General features: G+C 34.5%; 2 protein-coding genes across 2 annotated transcripts; one reads left to right on the forward strand and one right to left on the reverse strand.

The window, feature by feature from the left end:
• The first annotated feature begins 5,611 nt into the window (after window positions 1–5,611).
• Window positions 5,612–8,432, forward strand: LOC125188981 (N-terminal acetyltransferase B complex catalytic subunit NAA20). The gene is made up of 6 exons (XM_048086120.1): window positions 5,612–5,786; window positions 5,898–5,988; window positions 6,560–6,692; window positions 7,772–7,841; window positions 7,999–8,059; window positions 8,159–8,432. The coding sequence occupies exons 1-6, from the start codon at window positions 5,709–5,711 to the stop codon at window positions 8,248–8,250; spliced, it is 525 nt and encodes a 174-aa protein (XP_047942077.1). The 5' UTR covers window positions 5,612–5,708; the 3' UTR covers window positions 8,251–8,432.
• A 265-nt stretch (window positions 8,433–8,697) lies between these two features.
• On the reverse strand, window positions 8,698–14,258 carry LOC125188980 ((-)-kolavenyl diphosphate synthase, chloroplastic). Its single transcript, XM_048086119.1, has 13 exons — window positions 14,058–14,258; window positions 13,905–13,972; window positions 12,182–12,482; window positions 11,692–12,087; window positions 11,500–11,620; window positions 11,264–11,376; window positions 10,363–10,589; window positions 10,173–10,288; window positions 9,907–10,005; window positions 9,596–9,835; window positions 9,393–9,486; window positions 9,108–9,296; window positions 8,698–9,017 (listed from the first exon to the last, which is right to left on the reverse strand). The coding sequence occupies exons 1-13, from the start codon at window positions 14,236–14,238 to the stop codon at window positions 8,784–8,786; spliced, it is 2,379 nt and encodes a 792-aa protein (XP_047942076.1). The 5' UTR covers window positions 14,239–14,258; the 3' UTR covers window positions 8,698–8,783.
• Between the last annotated feature and the right edge of the window lie 6,225 nt (window positions 14,259–20,483).

Below are 20,483 nucleotides of genomic sequence, written 5' to 3' on the forward strand. Positions count from 1 at the left end.
TCGCACCACCTAAAAAATTGGCAATCTTTTCTCTCTCAAACAAAGTAGCGCTTCCCTTTACTCAGTTTGACATTACTTCTCACTATATGGAGTGAAACAAGTTTCTTGCAATTGCAAAACTCGTACCAGAATCAGAGGTCGCGACCATCGCTACTCTCGAGAGTTTGAGACAAGTGGAAGTGGATGCGATGGATACAAGTGAGAGTGAGACAGTATATGAAAAGTTGAAGGTGACAATAGACCACATGCTGTTTAAAGCGATGATTTATTTTATAAGGATCCAATAAAATGGAAGAACTGTGCAGGCTGGAGGTTGAAGAGCAATTTTTCTCATATATTGAGGCTGGAGGTTTTGAGTGGCTCCTAAAGCACTCATTGGTGGAGGTTCCCGTAGACCTGACAAGAGAATTTTTCACCTCCTTTTACTTCACCCATACAATAGATTTAGATGCTCGTTCCATTCGGTTCAGAATCTTCAACCAAGAGATGCTAATGACACTCAGAGAATGGTCGCTGTGTTTGGGGCTTCTGACCCCTGAAGAGGACGAAGCAGTGAAGTGGTCTGATAGAGAAATCGGCCAACCCGAAGATACGGATGGTTTTGACGCCCAAGCAGCCACAGAGGAAGCAGCGCCATTCAAAACCAGCGAGTCAAAGGGGACGGACATCATTAACCCCACCTTAAGATTGGCACAAGTGTTCTTGGCATGCAACCTTCTTGGCCAAGCAAACGACACCATCACTACACCAGAGTTGTACTTTATGTGGTGCATGCTGGCCGATGTCAAGGTGCATCTGGGATATTGGATCGCTCAAGCCATTTACAAGATCATTCGTCGCCCTATCTGACATCTTTATGCCTGCCATCTACTGGGAGCCTATCTTTAGAGAAATGTGACTATGACAATAGCCCGACCTCGCCCGATCAAAACCATGTGTGACTCCCCTGATTGGTTCGACATTGGTTTTTTCATGAACTCAGGACTGGTCACACGGGACGATGAAGACAACCTTCATTTCTATGAAGCAGGGCAGGCAGTGAAGACACCGACCAAGTTGAATCGTGAGGTGGAAGTAGAGGAGACAACCACGAGGGTTAAGAAACAAGCTAGAGAGAAATTACCTGTAGGGGAGGAAGAACAACAGAGGAGAGTGGATCATCTCCTTTAAAGGGTTGAAAGAGTACATAAAGATCAGAAAAAACTTTTTGACCTCCACTCAGTAACATGAACACGGCTTTCTCCCTCGTGGAAAAGATGACTGAGTTAATAGAGTTGAATTCCAAGCTAGCCCAACATCTGCTGTCGGTTTACGTTCCACATGAGAATAGACAGATGGGCTACAAACCGGAAGTCAGTCCTGCTCGAGTGCCCTCAAGAGAAAAGATGCTACCGCAAAAATCAGCCAGTCAGTTGCTGAGGAGGATGAGGAACCAGTGTAGAGAGTTAAATTGGCACGCACCAAGCAGCTGAACCAGCAACCTGGCTCCCAAGAGAGCCAGAAGAAGGACTAAGCGCAAAGAACCAAGTAACTTTGATTCGTGGTTCCCTTTCTTTTCATTCCTAATGTTCCAAATGTGATTACTTGATTCGTACTCTGCCTAAATGTTCCCTGATTGCAAAAGTGTACACTTCTCCCACTTAGCCCACCGTGTGGTCTAAGTGTGAGAAGTTTGTTTGTTTTTCCTGCTGTTTATGTTTTGTAGAAGTATGTTGTAGTATCTTCTCCTACTTAGCCTAGTGCATGGTCTAAGTGTGAGAAGTTTGTTTATTTTTCTGTTTAATTTTTCTTTTTTGGAGCATGTTCTTTTAGTTATTTTGTTCTCTCCCACTTAGCCTAATGCTTGGTCTAAGTGTGACAAGTTTTTTTTGTTTTGATAAATAGTTTTTCTTTCAGTAAGTTTTGTTTCTTTGTTCTCTTTGTGTTTTATAAAAATAAAAAATAAAGAACTGGTTTAGGAGAATAGGCAAGTTTCCCTTAGTGAGAGTGATTGAAGAAAGGATGCATGTTGATTTGTGAGATTCCCTTCTTTAATAAGCCAACTCTGCTTGGAAGATGTAAGAACGATAGAAATAGCTTCAATCCAACTCTATGTGAAGCCCTCTAAATCATGAGTTATAAGCCAGAATAGAACACTTTCTACTGAAAAGAATAGAGAGGCTACCATTGATGCTTAGGGGGGAAGTGACAGAAACTAGTAAGGACTAAAGGTAATAGGAATAACCAGTTGGGCCAACATTTCTTTGGAACCATAAGAACCTGCCTCATTGTAAGGGCACCCCTTAGTTGCAACTTGAGCCTTCTAAATGATAATCCCTTCTTTTGAATCCCTAAGCCTCCATGTCATGTGAACAAGGGGATAGGCTAGGGCAGCTCACCATTGGGGATAGTGTTTAGATGTGTAAAGCAGGGGAATATGAAAAGAGGTAGAAAGAAAATGGGCAGGAAAACATGTAACTTGACCCAGTTAAGTGTTAGTAAAGAAATCAGAAAATGGGCAGGAAATATTGTAACCTGATCCCAAGAAAAAGAAAAGAAAGAGTCATAGAAAAGGGCAGGAACTCTTATAACCTGACCCACAAAAAGAAATAGAAGAAAAGAAAAAAAAAAAAGGGCAGGAAATGTTGTAACCTAACCCTAAGAAAAAAAAATGTTATGAAATAAGGCCAAAATGGCTAAGGGTAGTTGGAATAATATTCAGTCTATGCATAGGGAGGTTTTCCTGGTTCTGTCTCTGAGTTCACATGTCCTTCATCTTCGTGACCAGTCAGCATGAACTTAGAACCCTATGATTCTCACCTACATACACTACAACCCTTGGCCTTGTTACAACCCAAATAAAAGACCTTAAGAAGTTAGTTTCTGTCAATAGAACTCTAGCATCAATGGTATGACAAAATGATGAGAGAAATGGTCCTAACAGTTCTGATGAGGATTGAGTGACCGAGTGAATCCAACAGGTTGATAGAAGCTATCTTGACAAACGGACAAGCATGACTAGGTAGAAGAGGGGAGAGAAAGGAATATGAGACTGTAGACGATTGGATTGACCTTAAGCTTGTGGGGATGATTGTCAATCAAAATAAGCCAGTTCTATCTTTCTTCTCTATGTATTTCTTTCTTTCTTTCTATGTGCTAATATGTTTAGTCGTTTCTTTATTTTCCTTCTTTTCTAGGTTTTTGTTCTTTGTTTGTTGTTTTCCAATAAAAACCATGCATTGAACCGTGCCTCCTTTCTTTTTATTTTCTTCAATACTTGAGGACAAGTACGGGTTAAGTGTGAGCAGTTTGATGAGGCTCGTTTCATGCATGTGTTTTATAGCAAAAGCGCACTGAAATCATCAAACTAACGACCCTTTTTGAGCCAGGTGTGTGTAGATTTCGCCGGAAACTGAAGATCACATCTTTTCAAAGGGTGAAAGCAAAAGCTGGGAAAAGAGGAGGAAAAAGGCGACTTTTGAACTGATCAAGTCACATTTCAACCGGAGCCAGCCAACCTTGCGCTGGAGAGAAGACTATGAACTCCACTCTAAGGTGTGAAGGGTAGAAGCGTCATTTTAGGGGGGCGGTACCCTAGGGATCAGAGTCCTACGCCTCCCTATATAAAGGAGCCTTGCACGCTAAGAGAAGGAAGTTCCCCCACATTTCATTTCTTGCTTAGTAGTTTAGGGGGGTTCTCTTTAGAGTAGGTATGATTTCTAGCTCTCTTCCAGAGCTGAAATCAAAGGTTCTCTTCATTTCCAAGCTTTTTAATTCACTGCACACACTTGGTTCCGTCTAGAGTAGCTGATAGTTAGCTATTTCCTTGCTTTTCTCGTATAATTTCAAGTTCTATTTTGTAATTCCACTCCGAGGAGGGGTGATGAAACAATTTCCTGATTTCTTATCTTAGATTCTGTTTTATTTTCATGTATTGACTCTTGTTCCTGCTTTGGTTTTGTTTAATTTGAAGTTTCTGTTTTCATTCCTTAGCTTCGTGTTTGTTTTATGTTTTAATGCTTAGATCTGCTTTCTATTTCATATTTACTCTTGAGTCTTAGCTTAGATCTGTTGTATTTTGTTAAGTCTTTGTTTTCCGTTTAGATCTACGTGCTTTCTTTTCGTTTCTGCATGCTCTAGCTGTAGTTAGTGTTTTTACGTTGTCGTAGCCTAGATCGTAGAAGTAATTTTTAAGTTTTATGTGTTTTGTTTTGCTTCGTCTTCTTCAACTTTTCAGATTTGTTGCTGCTCTGTTTCTTTACACTAACCTGTTGAGGAAGACGATTCTGTTAAAGTTATTTTGCTTTTCATACATTTCTGCAGGGGCCTGACAACCCCGTTTATTCTGTTTATCTTTTTATAGTAATGTTTTCTGAGTTGATCCGTTAGGTAGTTCAGTTGCTCAGCTTAGTTAGTTCTTTTCTTTTCTTTTCCGCACCAGTAGATACTTAACCCACCCCCAAAGTAAAGCGTGGCAGCAGCCAAGCCCAAGCCGTATCACACAAACAATTCAAACCGCCTAATCTCTGTGGGATCGATCCTTACTTCCCTATACTAGTTATTAGTATTAGTGGGTTAAGGTTTTTGACGTCGCATCCCATCCAACCTCTCATTTCCTCTCGCTCAAGTCAGGGCCGCTCAGCTTGATCAGCCCAAACCTCTATCGGATCCATTCACCCGCATTTTTGTAGGTGAAACATGCAGGAATAGGCTGGCTTGATCAGGTCGGACACCCAACTGGAGCATCTTATGACAACACATTCAGCTTTCAAGAAAAGGGAGACGAGAAAGGATCGGGCGATATACAATCCGCTCAATTATCTATCGTTTTATGTGTTTTTTACAATTAATTTTTAATTTTTCTAAAATAATTAAAAATATTAATTAAAGTGGTTAATTTGGTCAAAACCTGCTTAAATGTCGTTGAGCGTCTGCTTTAGACGGTTCCGTCGATTTTGGACTGATTCCGGTCCGAGTACATTTGTGAGGGACTCAACAATCAAAAGGATAGTGTTCAGGACCAAATTCGTAAAATGGTCATATGTTTATGATCACATTTGGCCTTTACTCTTTGTAGGATAAGCGTAGTACTTCATTAGTACTAATAATATTTTGATTTGAAAAAAAAATGAAAATCAAAAAGTAAAAATTGATATATTTTTTATAATATTCTACTCGTATATTATTCTAAAATTTCATTTTGATTTGCATAACTTTTTAAAAATTATATAAATGAAAATAGATATAAAAAATTAAAACTAGAATATCAAAGCTATTTTTATATCTAGGTTATAAAAAATATGAATGAATTATTTAATGAAATGTAAAATTTACTAAATGAGATTTTAAATCATGAAGAAAATAATATGCTATCTACTTAATGTGAACTGTGAACATAATTAGATAACTCGTTAGACATACGTAGTTCAATTTTATAAGTTTAGTTTATCTTTAATGCATTAAAAATTTTATTAAAATTCTTTAATTTTATAAAATTCATAAAATTAAAATTAATTCTGTTTATATAATTTTATAAAATTAAAAATTTCAATAATATTTTTTAATATGTTAAAAATAAACTTAAGGAGTAATATTAATACACATAACAATATAACATACGTTTCATATTTGCCTCCTTATTTTCGATTGCACATTTGCACTTGTGCCCTAGTGTCTGTAATTCTGTTCAGAAAAATCCAAATCCAATCGATATCGTGTATCGGCGGATAATGACGACGATCCGGCGGTTTTGCTGCAACGATCTCCTCCGCTTCGCATCGGTGAACCTCGACCATCTCACTGAAACAGTTACTTCTCTCTACCATCTCTTAATTCAATCCAATTTCTTAGGCATCTGCTGCAAGCGTTGACATAATTCCGCCCCTAATTACTGTCGTCAATTGAATTGAATTTTTCAGTTCAACATGTCGTTCTACATGACCTACCTGGCGCGGTGGCCAGACTATTTCCACGTTGCCGACGCTCCTGGAAACCGAGTTATGGGCTACAGTAAGTTCCAATCTGTAGAGCATTGGTAATTTATTGGTTGTGGTTTCGTTTAATGCTTGAAATCCTATTCTTGACCCGAACATGACCATTGTAGTTGATTGTTTGTGCTAATTTTGGAATTCACGTTTGTCAATTCCCAAAGCGATAGGATATTACTCCATCCGTCCCTGAAAAGTACGAACATTTGATTCAATATGGTATTTAATGCATAATTGGTAAAGTAAAGAGAGATAGAAAGAAAAAGTAATTAAAGTATGGTTAGTGGAGAATGGGTCTCACCTCATTAGAGGAAAAGAGTTTCCAAAATTAGAAAGTTCATACTTTTCACGTACGGATTAGAAAGAAATAGTTCATACTTTTTACGGACGGAGGAATTAGTATGAGGGCACATAGATATCTATTCATCAAAATCTAGCAAAGTAGTGGAAATGTCTGTTGGCAATGCCAACAGATTGTGAGGGTGGACTCTTTATGCTCTTATCATCAAGTGTTTTAGGTTTGCTTCAATTTTTTTAGTACTATTTTTTTATTTTTTCCGTTTGAGGTGTGAGTGCAATGTTGGATCATGCAGTTATGGGCAAGGTTGAGGGGCAAGGAGAGTCATGGCATGGTCATGTCACTGCAGTAACTGTAGATCCTGAATACCGGAGGCAACAATTGGCAAAGAAACTCATGAACCTACTCGAGGACATCAGCGACAAAATGTGAGAATGCAACACTCCCTTATTAGCTCTATTAACCATAGTAGGGGTTTATAATACACCAGCTATCATCTTATAAGTTGTTCAAGTGCAAAGTGTTTATAAAATTTTTAAGACACTATTGCTGACAATTTTGTAACCTAAGAGTCATATCTAAACATTTCCAAGGCTAAAAGAAATTCTTTAATGTCTTGTTAGTTTTTATAGGATATCGAGGTACTAAGATCTTTTCTCAAGCGTACATGACCATTTCCAAAGTCCAAACTGAATCAATAAAACTCCAGCGAAAGATATTTTATAAGCTGTCAAACATATACATAGCTTAAATTCTTAGTAAAAGCTCAATCTTTCCTAGAAAGTTAGAAGATCTTATGGATTTTGGAAAGCCAGGGCAAAAAAATGGGTTTGATTGCAACTATCAAAGATGTTCTCTTTTATAGAGAATGTACCAGTTTTATTCTCTATCACATGTCTTAATGTCCTACACCCTTTTGTCTCTTCTCTTTTTTGATGGTTCTGGTTATGTTTGTCAAACTTTGGTCTAGCCGTCTAGAGTATATCCAACGCTGTTAAACATTGAGCTCTTTTTCCAGACTTTGCTTTAAATCTTGTTTTCAGTTTGAATGTAAAATTTACTTATTTATGTTGGAAACCTTTATTTAGGTCCTAGATTAAGTTTCAAAACATTTTCTCACTCATTTATATGTTTTCTTTCATTTCTTATTTTTTCAGGGTCTAAAGTGTGTTATAATACTGTTATGAAACTGAAGCATTAATATTATGATATGTGCTTTGTGAGGTTCCTAATTATTAGTGCAGTAGTTTCAAACCATATGAATGTCTTTGTTTGTACTAGAGTTCAGTTGATCAAATGGATCGTATCTCTCTGTTTACAATTGAGGTGTACATGTGCATCATTTCAAACTTGATTGCTTCTATATGTCTCTCAGTGTGAATACTTAATTATGAATCTGGCCGCGATGAAGGTGGTGAAAAAACTCTTCTGCAAGCTAGCAAACATTATATTTTGATTTTGTAAGATTTTCAGTTACTATATGCTAAAGTAAGCTTCATATTTGAAGTGACAAAGCTTATTTTGTGGATCTTTTTGTGAGAGCTTCAAATACACCTGCCATCAAGATGTATGAGAAGGTATGTGTATGTCAGAGTAACTTTTTTACTTTTTGGTTTTTTCCCTTCATTATCGGTTGGTCAAATAATTAATATCTGTTGAACTGAAGCATGTAGATAATCTTTATATGCATTTACATAAGCTGTGATACTCATTTTTGTTGTTTTTTTCCTTCAGCTTGACTACGTTGTTTATAGGCGTGTACTTCGGTATTACTCTGGAGAGGAAGATGGTTTAGGTATGCTGCAATTTATGACTCTAATAAGGGAATTTGTGTTTGGCCTTTCATTACTTCCACTTTTGATCTGTGTTTCTGATTTTTGTTTTTTCTTTTAAGATATGAGGAAGGCTTTATCAAGAGACGTGGAGAAGAAGTCTATCATTCCGCTCAAACGCCCGATCACTCCAGATGAACTAGAATATGATTAGCTGTGACTAATTATGTGGAACATTCGTTGATCAGCATGCATAAAGCACCAGCTATTTGAATGATTTGGATAAACCTAAACTTTTTATTTTTAGAAACTTGACCTCTTTTATCAAACCATTGATTTGAAATTTTGATGTTAGAGAATGAGTTTTACATCCATATACACATCTCTTTTGTTTCATATCATGAATCCTTCATTGCTGCATATCCCATACTTTTTAACATAATTAAAAGATATAACATCAAACTTGTTTCATATCTTTTGTTCTAGTTTTTTATATTCCTTGTACTGCTTCACGACATAGACATGTGTATATCATGTTAAGTGTAAAGTGTTCAAATATATGAATATGGCTGACTTAATATATCCAAATCTTAATGTAATAGGAAAATTAGAAAGATAATTTTGAAGTACGTAATGGGGTAGGTTTTAGCATTCATAGAGAAACTCCAAATTACTGAATAGTCTGTTATTGAAATGTTTTTTTCGCTTATCATACACATGATTTATTCGGGTCTCTCTCCTGGAAATCTAGACAATTTTTTCAAACAATACTTTGTTTATGTGGGAGTCTATAGTGTCTGCATGAATACAGGCAGTGTAATAGAAACTTCTAGCAACACTAAAAAAGCTTTGCTTGGTAGTAGAAGGCAAATCTTCCAAGGTTTTTGTGAAAACTAATTTCACTAGTTCTTGCATGCCTGCTTCTATTTGGAAAGTTGTCCTAGTTACCAGTTGGCTTGTAGACTCTTGGTCATCATACACCTGCTTGGATTTGGATGTATTATCTTAGTATAATTGCTCAGAGGGAAAACTCAAAAAATTTCAAGTGTAAAAGGTAACTTTTCCCCTAACCTTTACACTCTGGAATACGCGAAGTTGGTGGCAGACTTTGCTGGTTGCCTCCAAGAGCTGCTGATATTTTGGATGGGAAAATGATGAATCATCCAATCCGGAGCTCAAATGTATCGTGTGCAGGAGAAGCCGTGCTTCTGCTTCCCCCAGGTCACCTCCCTCTTCCCATGTCTTTAGCCATTTTTTCCACTGAATATATCATGCAGGGTGTACGAGTCTTCTGAGTTGTAATCTTAGGTTTATATAGAACGTAATCTTGAATTAGTATGAGAGTTCTAGAGTTACCGCATTAGACAACTGCTGATATGTGCCTCTGCCTTCTGCCATCAGTGTTATATTGTTGATCAAAACTTCAACCAATCTGTTTCCCGGTTTATGTCTGGTAATTGATATACATATGCAGATATGGGCATTTTCTTTCATTAGAAAGCATTCTTGAAAGTTTACTTATACATCTATTAGAAATAAGTTGAGAGACATGTTCCCACCTTCCTCCATTTTGGTTATTGACGATGCTTCCTTTTACAAATTCATCAACAAACTCTCTCTTTTGCTCATCAGAGAGTTTTTGGGATGCGATTATTTCGACTAAAATTGTTGTTATAGCCCAAGCCAGTCTTTCACTTGATTTTTCCGGCTCAAATGTAGTTGAGGCTGCTATGTAGTAAGCTAGGAGAAGGCTTCTTTCGCTCAACCCAAACTCTCCTAGATTGCAATCTCTATACAATCTACAGCCAACCACATAAAAAAACGATTTATGAATTCGTTACAGTTTGATTAGCCCAAAATGTTTTCTTACCTTTGCATGCTATTCCACTCTAACTGATGCACAGACTGGCATTGTTTGTAATCTAATTTTGCCATCTCAAGGTATGTGTCGGAGTTTACTTTAAACATCCTGTGAATGAATAACGAGATGGTTAGTATCTCATGCATTGGCACAACCTAAAAAAAATCGTGTCACTTTTAGTGGGACAGAGGTAGTATCTTCAACCAAGCCTGAATAAGGTTGATTCATATTTTACTAGGATAGCAAAACGAAACGATAGAGAATAAATTAGTTACCTGTACAATGTTTTCCCAATCCAAACATCTTCATCACCCCCATATTGTTCTATGAAGAATCGTGCTTCCAGTCGTGGCAGACTGGCGTAGAATGGCACATCCAATGCATAAGCCACCTGATTAGAAATAGATATGTTCTTATGCGGACTAACTTTAATTGAAATAGAATGTGGAGTATTCGTTGACGTACCTCGCCGTGAAGGTCTTTGGTAATGATCCACTTGTCTACTACCGTGTTAGTAATTCTTCTTTGATGCAAGAAGTTACCTGTGTATTTTCTAGCATCAGAAAGTATGTGTTCTCCAGGGAACAGAAGTTCAGAAGCTCTATACAAGTTGTACATTCCTGTAATAGCGTGTGTCATCTGTCCTGGTATGCTGCAGAATTGTCCACCTTGCTCGAAATGTTTGAAAACATCTATTTCATTCCGAGGGAGAGAGTGAGAGTGTTGTGACCAAAATAAAATGTCGGTATATTTTGTACTAGAAATTTGTAGTTCGAGTTGGCAGTGGTCACCTTCTAAAACTACGAATCATATATACTGTGGTGGTGATCGGTTTCCTAGATGAAATAGTACTAAGATACAATCTAGGATTAAATTTTGAGGTTATTTTAGTTGGAGGGGGACGGCCATGGCTAATTATCCCATGATTTTTCATTTAGGATTGAGTTATGGGATTCAATATCATTAACCAAACACACTACATATATTTAATCCCGAGGTACAATCTTGCAAACCGAGCAACCCCATTGTATACTAATGGCATGTCTAGGGATGGTTCCATTCCTAGATGAGTTATCACCCCCAGCAAACATGGCCTAATTATATGAGTTCATGTTAATACTCCCTCTGTCCCCTAAAAATAGGAACCCTTTTTTCATCTGTCCCCTAAAAATACGAATTTTCTATTTTAGGAAATTTCTTTTTCTCTAACGAGGTGTGATCCATTTTCCACTTACAAGCTTTTCTTTCTATCTCTTTCTTACTTTACTATTTTTGGCATTAAATTCATGTTGTTTCAAAAGTTTCTATTTTTAAGGGAAGGATTGAGTAGTACATAGATATGAGGTAGAAAGAACATTTTTTGTACCTATAGGAATATCGTATCCGTACAACCTTAAGAGCCTGAATCCCTGTGCGCTGTCGTCACTGTCTTGGACAACCATATTTCTTGCCCAGGTGATTCCTTTATTTGTCCAGTATCTGTATCCATTTATATGAAATAGTAACTAGATATAGAAATGTGGATACCAAATACTATCAATCAAATCATTTTTTAAAACAATCATCCGGCCTATATATTCATTAATTTGTTTTAACTAATACCTGTAAGCATAGGCCATGTTTTCTTCAATTTCAGCTTGAAAATACCGAGAAATTCCTAATCTCTGTAAGCGATCCACGGACCACAGATGCTCAAACATGTCGACAGGGTATGCATTTGGAACTAAAATGCATTATTTGTAAGTAGGTTTTCCTCATCACGAAAAAAAAAGAAACTGAGAAGCATATTTGTACCTCCACCATTGAATCTCTTGACTGCCTTGAGTAAATACTCTAGGCATAACTCATTCTTGGTGTGTTGGAGAGCGTAGGCAGTGGACGATGGCGATGAAAGAAACGAACCCTCGGCTAGAAAATTCATTAGTTTGTCCCAGTTAAGGCCTTCCATGCCTTCCAAGCTGAAGAGTAGTGATGTGGGCCTTTTGTGCACTAAATCCATTGGTATTTTTTTAAGTTTTGAATCTCTCAATTCATAAATTCTTTTTATGCTTGCAGAATTTTCTGGGATTTCTATACCCAGTCTTTTAGCTAAATCAATGACTGATGGCAGTGCGATTTCGAATCCTACGGGCATGAGCTCCTCATCTTCATCCGCGAGTTTCTTAATATTCTCATGAATAAACCTCAACCCTGTCATTGATGATATCAAATTATATTTCAGATGGTTTGATTAATTAAATCATACTACTATTAACAAAAAAAATGATAAGGAGTTGAAGTAAACCTTTTTCGCATTTGTTAGGATGCATTTTCCAATTCGTGAGTGCGACAACACATGCTAATGTATTGAGTATCCGGTCATAGAGAACAAATTTGCGATCCCCCCACGATCCATCGTCGTACTGGTGGTTAGAAATCCACTCTAGGCTCGTTGGAAACTGTGGCCCTCCGCTGCCACCAATATCTTCCACGAGCGCCACCCATGCTGTGTCGTATGGTGACACACTTATCTGGCCATCGTTGTCCATGTCTTGTAACATCGAACGAATCCTTTCAATCAGGCGTGTTTTCTCCGATTCAACCTCCTTTTGATACACATATTTGGTGTCAGAACCGAACACAAACTGAGAATCGAATTTAATCCTAATTCATACGAGGATTACTACAAGAGGTAGGAAAATGCTCGTGGTAATTTGGAAAAATCAATACCGTCAAATGAAAGTGTCGGAACAAGTCTTATCAGATTGAGGTACAACAACAAATAGAGTTTGAGAGTAACTAAGGATTCTTACATATGTAATTCTGAATTACGACGAAATATAGTTGAATTTATAAGATATTTGGCCACAACGTTCAAGTTATCCAATATGAATGAACCCGAGTGTGGGTGTGTGTTTTATAACTAAAAACACATAATTACTAATATAATAAATAGTATTCGAATATGGTTAATTATGTGGGAAAATTACACCACACATACAAAATGTTTCAACAATGTTTTAAATTGGTATAAAAAATTTTAAATTTATATAAACCATCCAAAAAGTATTATTAGTGTTTTAAATTAATACATTCTGGTAAGTCTCTTTAACACCATTTAAAAATATTTCTATTGGGGTTAGTTTTTTTATTTAAAAACTAAGTTTGATGCCCTTCTTTTTAAAAACAAACAATTTAAAAACACCATTTAATTAGTTTTGCTTTAGCAAAGACACTGTTTAAAAATTCTCCATCGTATATAGCATTAGCAAATATTCTTTGTTTAAAAATTCCTCAAATGAAACAGAGATTAAATATTATAGCAAAACACCGTTTAAAAATTAATATTTTGAAGGTGAAGCTTCTTCTTTAAAAACAAGCAAAAAAAAAGAAGAGTAAAAGACGTGAGGTTTATCTTCCTAAATTTCAATCCAAGAACTAAAAAATTCAACGACCGTTCATCTTCCTAAATTTCCATCCAAGAGCTAAAATAATTTGATTGAAAATACATGCAAAAGTGTAAAATACCAGTAGAAGTGTAAAAGATAGAATTTTTGGACAAAAAATCCCAAGCTCAATAGAGAGGTTCTCGATCCTTTTCTCAAAGCTAACAAAAAATTTTAGACAGAAATTAAATTAAGTACACCTATTATTGAGATAGAGAAGTTCTCCATATTTTTTGGGGATTAATTGTTGAAAAGTATTGCTAAGTGACATTTCTTCTTTTGATTATTCTACTGATATCACATGAAAAAGGTTAAAATAATAAATAGTGTTAAATAAACTTAATAGAATGTATTAATTTAAAACACTAATAACACTTTTTGTATAGTCATGTAAACTTAAAACTTTTTGTACCAATTTAAAACATTGATGAAACATTTCGCATGTGTGGTGTAATTTGGAGCGGGTAGAATGGTGAGAAAACAAAATTTAGGATTGCAAACAAAAATAAAATGTGTATTTTCTAAATATAAGGTGATATAAAAAAAAACACTGTGCACCACTAAATAAGTTATAAAACTCACCGGAGTAATCGGAGTTTGACCCTCCAAAATTGTTGATGCTGCTAATTGATGACTTCTTCGAATCCCCTCTACATGTATTATGTTTCGTATAAGTATAGGTGAAAGATATAGTGGCATAGGAGTATTATTTATAGTTAAAATATTGTTGCATACCATAACTTTTGCTCCCAGCCTCTGGTTTGAGTCTCAAACTTGTGTTGTTAAAAGTGCCAAAGTTTGGGGAAAAGGAAAGAGAGGGAGAGGGAGAGATACATGGTTTTAGCGGAAGGCCAACTCCGGGGGTGGTTGATCGGTGGAGGGAGGTGGAAAATGACATGTTTGCTTGAATACTCATTATTTTCTCAGTAATTTAGAGAAGAGATGTGTTGCATGTAAGAAGACATGAATAAGTTTATTTATAGGTGATTTTGGTAGGATATTTCTTAAGTATTTTATTGTTTTTAGGGGCATTCAATATTTTCATTAGAAGTATATTTCATTATTAATAGGAAGGGGTTTCATGTTTTAATCGTTCTTAACCTTTGATAACATGGTATTTTAAATGCTAATTGAAAATAAATAATTATCTTACACTAAATTTATTTTTCGATGATCTAAATACTTTTCCTCGTTTGAGCCCTTATTCGAGAATCAAATACTAATTTTACCCATGCATTACAATCCGTAGATTGAAAATACAATAACAAATTACCAGTGGATTCAACGACGAACTTTGACGCAAAATACTGCGCACCAAAAACATCTGAATTAACGATGGACCTAACTTACCAATGGTCACGCCGTCAGTAATGTGTTGGACCTTCTCCTACAATTGTAGTAATAAATAATCATACAAAGTAATTTTATTATAGGTTGACACTTGAGAGATGTGCATGTGAATAAAAAAATAAATATATTATGTTAAAAATGGAGTTACATTGGAGTGATTTGTTTCGCTCTAATGCATAGACGTAAGTAATATCGTTACTTACAATGTGTCCAATCCAAACAGTGAAAACAAGAGTCCTAACAAATTAAACTTTGACAATGCACCGGACATAGTAACACGTAAGGAATGTGTTCAACTAAACGAAATGCTAAAGGTTGTTACTATAAATTTGTATGTATGTATACATATACAATTTCGCTTTTTTTATTTCCTTTTCTTTTATGAAAGTGTTAATTAAAAATTCTCATTGTCTTTGAATTTGATTGAATTCAAATTTTGACTGAATTTTGTATTTTATATCTTGATTATGTATTATTCAGCGCTAATGATGGGTAAATTTAGAATATATATAATAAATAAAAGAAATATACAATGAATGAGATACTTAAATAGTTAAATAGCATTGCAGTCCAGTGATTTCGGCCTCCTTTATTAAGCAATATGAGGGTGGTTGTCTTACTCTAGAGAAATGCTATAAATTTAATACAGTATTATTAAAAAATTTAGGGCCATAGTATCTAGTGTGTACTAGCAACAGGTAGCCAACTTTCTGGTAAAATATAATTACGTGTACCATTTTCCTATGCTATGTGGTCAAGTGGAATATAGAGGCTAAATACCGAATATAGTGGAAATTGGAAAATAGAGTATGAATACCGAAAATAGAGACCTATATTTATGAATAACACTACTTGTCCTTTTAACTACCCTACTACTAGTATTTTGTGAATGCCTACAAAACAGAGCCGTTACATTATTTATTGGATGTATAAAATTGTAATAAAATCTTAGAATATAAAAGAAAACTTATACTCCCTCCGTCCCAGATAATTCGTCCCAGTTCATTTTTCACACTCGTTTTGCAAAAATATTAATAAATAGGTAAAGTTGAGAGAAAGTAAAATAAGAGAAACAATAATGTAGATAAGACTATTCTCTACATTATTCTCTCTTTTACTTTACTTTTTCTCCACTTTAACTATTTATTATTATTTTTGCAAAATGAGTGTAAAAAAGGAATTGGGACGAATTATCTGGGACGGAGGGAGTAATTGAGACGCTTCTTTTGGATTAAAGTATAAGAAAAAATAAATAATGAAAGAAGGAGTAAAATAAATTTGACAATAAATTAAACTTTGTGGTATAAAAAAAATAGCCGCTAAAACCACTAACTTAGGACTCTTTTTGTATACATTAGATCATGTCATGAACTTTTCAAATTTCCATTGTCATGACTTGAATCTGACGTGTTTCTTTTATCATGTGTCTATTGAGATCAACTTCTTCATTAGGTAGAGTTTCTTTTGGTTGGGAATTCTTAATTGGAAATTATTAATGTATCTCTCATATGGGGAAATGTGTGGGAAACCAATCGAATGTCTAGCGGTGCTAGGATTGCTATTATGTAGAAACGCACGCGAGGTAAGTCTCGTTTGATAATATCCTTAAGAGGAGCGTGAAACAAGATTTTATTATTCGGAACCTAGCTAGTTGGAGTTTGATTACTTTATGAATAATAAATAAGTGTTTCGTGCTAAGTCCCTTGGAATTAATAAGAAGTTAATTAATTTCTTCCATAGTAGACAATAATTAATTAATGGACATTTCTATCTTAATTTAAAATGGAAACCCGGATCGCTCATAATTTCGGATTTGGATGGGCGGATCCAGAACTTTTGATTTGAGGGTGCGATAATTTTTTACATGAAATAATACCGTTACTCAGAAATCATTTGTAACATTATGTTAGGAAAGTTTCGGTGAAAACGTAAACAATATTGGTCATCATATAGATTACCTTAACATTCCATTTTATTTTTCTAAACTTTACTAATATTTATTAAAAAAATTCTCATTTTCATATAATAATTATTAAATATAATAAAAAAAATTAACAATTGTTACTGTAGAAGTATAAAATTATAAAATATTATTGAAAATATTTCCAATAGTTACATTTATACACACCAATTTGTTTTAACAAAAGAGTGAATTACATAAATGGTACCCGATCTCTCACTTTCGCACGTAAATGGTACCGGATATTTATTTTATATCGTTTTTGGTACTTATAAATCACATTTTTGGTACCTGATGCAATTTTTTTCCCAAAATGCCCTTTAAACAAATATATTTTCTCATTTATGTCATAGAAGGTATTTTGGGCAAACATAAAATTAGTACCAAAAGTGATATTATAATATCTTCTCTCATTCTCCTAATTCTTTATACTATTATAATTAATCAATATTAATATTAATTTTCATTTTTAATATCATTCAAATATACTTAAATATAACTATAGTTATAATTATATTTAATTATTATTGTTATAATACTAAAAATTGATAGTAATTAATAAGTAATTGTAGTATAATTATATAAATTATGAATCACATAATATTATGTAATACTACCTCCATCCCCCAAAATTTGCTACACTTTGACCCGACACGGGTTTTAAGAAATGTAATGGAAAGTGAGTTGAAAAGGTTGGTGGAATGTGGGTCCTACTTTTAAAGTATTAGTTTTATAATAAAATGTGAGTAGGAATGAGTTAGTGGAATATGGGGTCCACTACCAAAAATGGTAAAAGTGAAGTGTATCAAATTTTCAGGGACGGATCAAAATAGTAATATGTATCAAATTTTCAGGGACAGAGGTAGTAATTATTATTATTATTATTTTACATTAAATTAGTAACTAATCAATATAGATTATTATTGTTATAATACTAAAAACTGATAGTAATTAATAAATAACTGTAGTATATATATATAAATTATGAATCACATAATATTATGTAATAATAATTATTATTATTTTACATTAAATTAGTAACTAATCAATATAGATTATTATTGTTATAATACTAAAAACTGATAGTGATTAATAAATAATTGTAGTATAATTATATAAATTATGAATCACATAATATTATGTAATAATAATTATTATTATTTTACATTAAATTAGTAACTAATCAATATAGCCTTAATAAAAATATAACATTGTGAATTGTATTTTTAGTTAGGTGTTTCAACCTTAAAATGAGTATAAAATAATTTAATAAAAAATATTCAATTGATTTAATTACTTTAAATAATTAATTTAATTAGGTATTTTGTTTTTTGTTTATATTATGAATGCAATTAGATGTATTTATAAACCACTAAAAAGAAAGAAGAAAAAAGAAGGAAGAAGAAACATTTTACTAAGGAGAAAAAAAATAAAAGAAAGGAAGATAAAATACTAAAAAGAAAGAAGAAAATGAAGAAAAAAGAAAGAATGAGAAACTAATGAAGAAAAAGAGAAATAAGAAAGGAAGAAAAAATAATCACATATTTGGTACTATTTAATGGAAATTTCCAAAAATATCCTCCATGAAAAAAAATCACATATATGGTACCTAGGGTTATTTTTGTCATTGGGTACCAAAAACGATATAAAATAAAAATCAGGTGCCATTTATGTGCGAAAGTGAAAGATCAGGTACCATTTATGTAATTCACTCTTAACAAAATAAGAAAATTAAATTGGTGTCCAAATAGAATCAAACACATGATCTAAGCAATGAGAAAGGAGTGCAATACCATTGGACCATTGTGACAACTTTGATATTGGTTACTCTCAAATACTAAATATACAGAATTTTGGAGGTACCACCACCATACCCCCTTGTCCTTAATTGGCTCCGCCCGTGGTTGTAGTTCCGGCCAGTGGAGATCTACAACAACTTGGGTGTACGCGACAAAGAGCGGGGGACTGAAGTTTTTCTCGAAATAGACAAATATAAGGGACACCGGTGGTGGACCTAGGATTTTGACTTTGAGAGTGCCAAATTACTATTAACAGTTGTATGGTATTTTTTATATTTGCTTCGTCAGAAATAGTTGTTGCATGGGTTATATAGGAAGATGCGAGATATATAGATGGATAATGATCGACAAATAATAAAAGAGTTGTAACAATAACTAGAGATACATATCATTATCGTCTAAAGTAGCGTCGACTTTGAAAAAGTCGACAACTATGCAACTATTTGTTTTTCAAAATAATAAAAATTTAAAAATTATTTATCATAAATAATGACTAATACCGAAAACAAGTTAATTTATTGTTTGTGTAAAATATTACTTAGAATTTAATAAATAATAACTTTAAAAAGAGTTGTTTTATTGTAAAGTATATAGAAACAAAAAATAAAATGCGTTTAAATTAAAATTAAAAGCTTGTGTATTTGAAAAAAATGAGATGTGTTGAATAAAAATAAATTGACAAACTAAAACTTTTGTGGAAAAGTTATGGATAATAGAAATTAAGCATGAAAAATGACTGGAGTGGCCTGGTCTTGGTCCTTGATGGTTTCGCATGTGAAATTGGAGTGTATCCAACTGATCAGGAAGAGATTCCCGACCCAGCTGAGTCGTTGATACGACGACCGAGACCTGACTTCAAACAAATTTCCTCAACCCACTTCTACTGATTAGTATAGCGGAGGTAAGGGTCGAATCCCACGAGGATGGACACGTTTAGATAACTGTGGTGACTTTCCTGGGTGTTTGGTTAGCTACCACGCTTGGGTTGAGATTTTACCTAGACAGGAAATAAGGTAGTACTCTACTGACTAGTAGGCGGGAAAAGAACAGACATGTGGGAGTGTTCGTGAAAATAGGGGACAAGTCGTATCAGAGACATATGGAAAGTAGACAGTTACTAAAAAAGGAAAATTAGGTAACAAGGTGTATCTGATGGCTGGGGCTTTCTGACAGATCTGGGCAGTACATCTGAAAAGTAGGGAACAAAAGTAAAAAGTAACTTAAAAGTAAAAGTGGCTCAAACTAAAGTTGATTTTGACGTTTTCTTCTTCACCAAGCATTAACAGAATTCAAATAAACACAAACACCATGACTGAACTTCAGATTCACAAATTCGAACTTAAGATCCATCGATTAAAATGCTTAAACTTAAATTAAACGGTAACTGCAACTTTTGCTTCTACTGACTGACATGCAAGGTGGTAATCACTACGCAGAAAATAAACTCATGCACGAGAACTTCACAAAACATAGCTACACTTCGAATCAACAACTTCCGATGAGAAAACACTTAGAAATTGAAAGCAATAACTAAATCTAACTTCCCTAGGCAGAATGAAGCAAACTCAAACCAAAGTGACACGCGAAATAGAAACTTCATAACGTAAAAGCTGGAATTTAACAAAGTACTTCAAAGGAGCACCAACGATGAGTGTTTGCAGAATAACTAGCGATGAAAACAAGTAAACTTTAACTAAGAAAGCGATTAAGATTGTTTGTGCCACTCCGGGCGATGATACTACTATACTACTGCGATAACTGGCTGGAAAGGCGAACCGATGACTTCTCCGGCAGACTCTTGGACGTCAAGTGACCATGGCTGTGGCGAGGAACGAGAGGTAAGATAATGCTGAAGGATGGATCTTCTAGAGAAAATTCTACTAAGTGTGATTGTCAAACTCCGAACCGAACTCCTTCTCTCTCTCCAAATGGCTCCTTTTATAGGGAGGCTTGCCCTTGCTTTTAGGGTAGACTTCTCCCGCATTTTGACCTTTTTGCCCTTGTAAAATAATCATCCCAGCTATCCTCCTTCTCCATCTCGAACCTTTTCTC

This window comes from Salvia hispanica, chromosome 5, assembly GCF_023119035.1.
Source record: "Salvia hispanica cultivar TCC Black 2014 chromosome 5, UniMelb_Shisp_WGS_1.0, whole genome shotgun sequence".
Lineage (NCBI taxonomy): Eukaryota > Viridiplantae > Streptophyta > Magnoliopsida > Lamiales > Lamiaceae > Salvia > Salvia hispanica.

Coding starts and splice junctions, on each gene's coding strand:
- LOC125188981 (XM_048086120.1), top strand. CDS start 5,709: ATGACGACGATCCGGCGGTTTTGCTGCAACGATCTCCTCCGCTTCGCA. Junction 5,989..6,559: donor AAACCGAGTTATGGGCTACA/GTAAGTTCCAAT, acceptor TGGATCATGCAG/TTATGGGCAAGGTTGAGGGG. Junction 8,060..8,158: donor TGGAGAGGAAGATGGTTTAG/GTATGCTGCAAT, acceptor TTTTCTTTTAAG/ATATGAGGAAGGCTTTATCA.
- LOC125188980 (XM_048086119.1), bottom strand. CDS start 14,238: ATGAGTATTCAAGCAAACATGTCATTTTCCACCTCCCTCCACCGATCA. Junction 12,483..13,904: donor GTCAAACTCCGATTACTCCG/GTGAGTTTTATA, acceptor GTGTATCAAAAG/GAGGTTGAATCGGAGAAAAC. Junction 11,377..11,499: donor AACATGGCCTATGCTTACAG/GTATTAGTTAAA, acceptor AAATGGATACAG/ATACTGGACAAATAAAGGAA.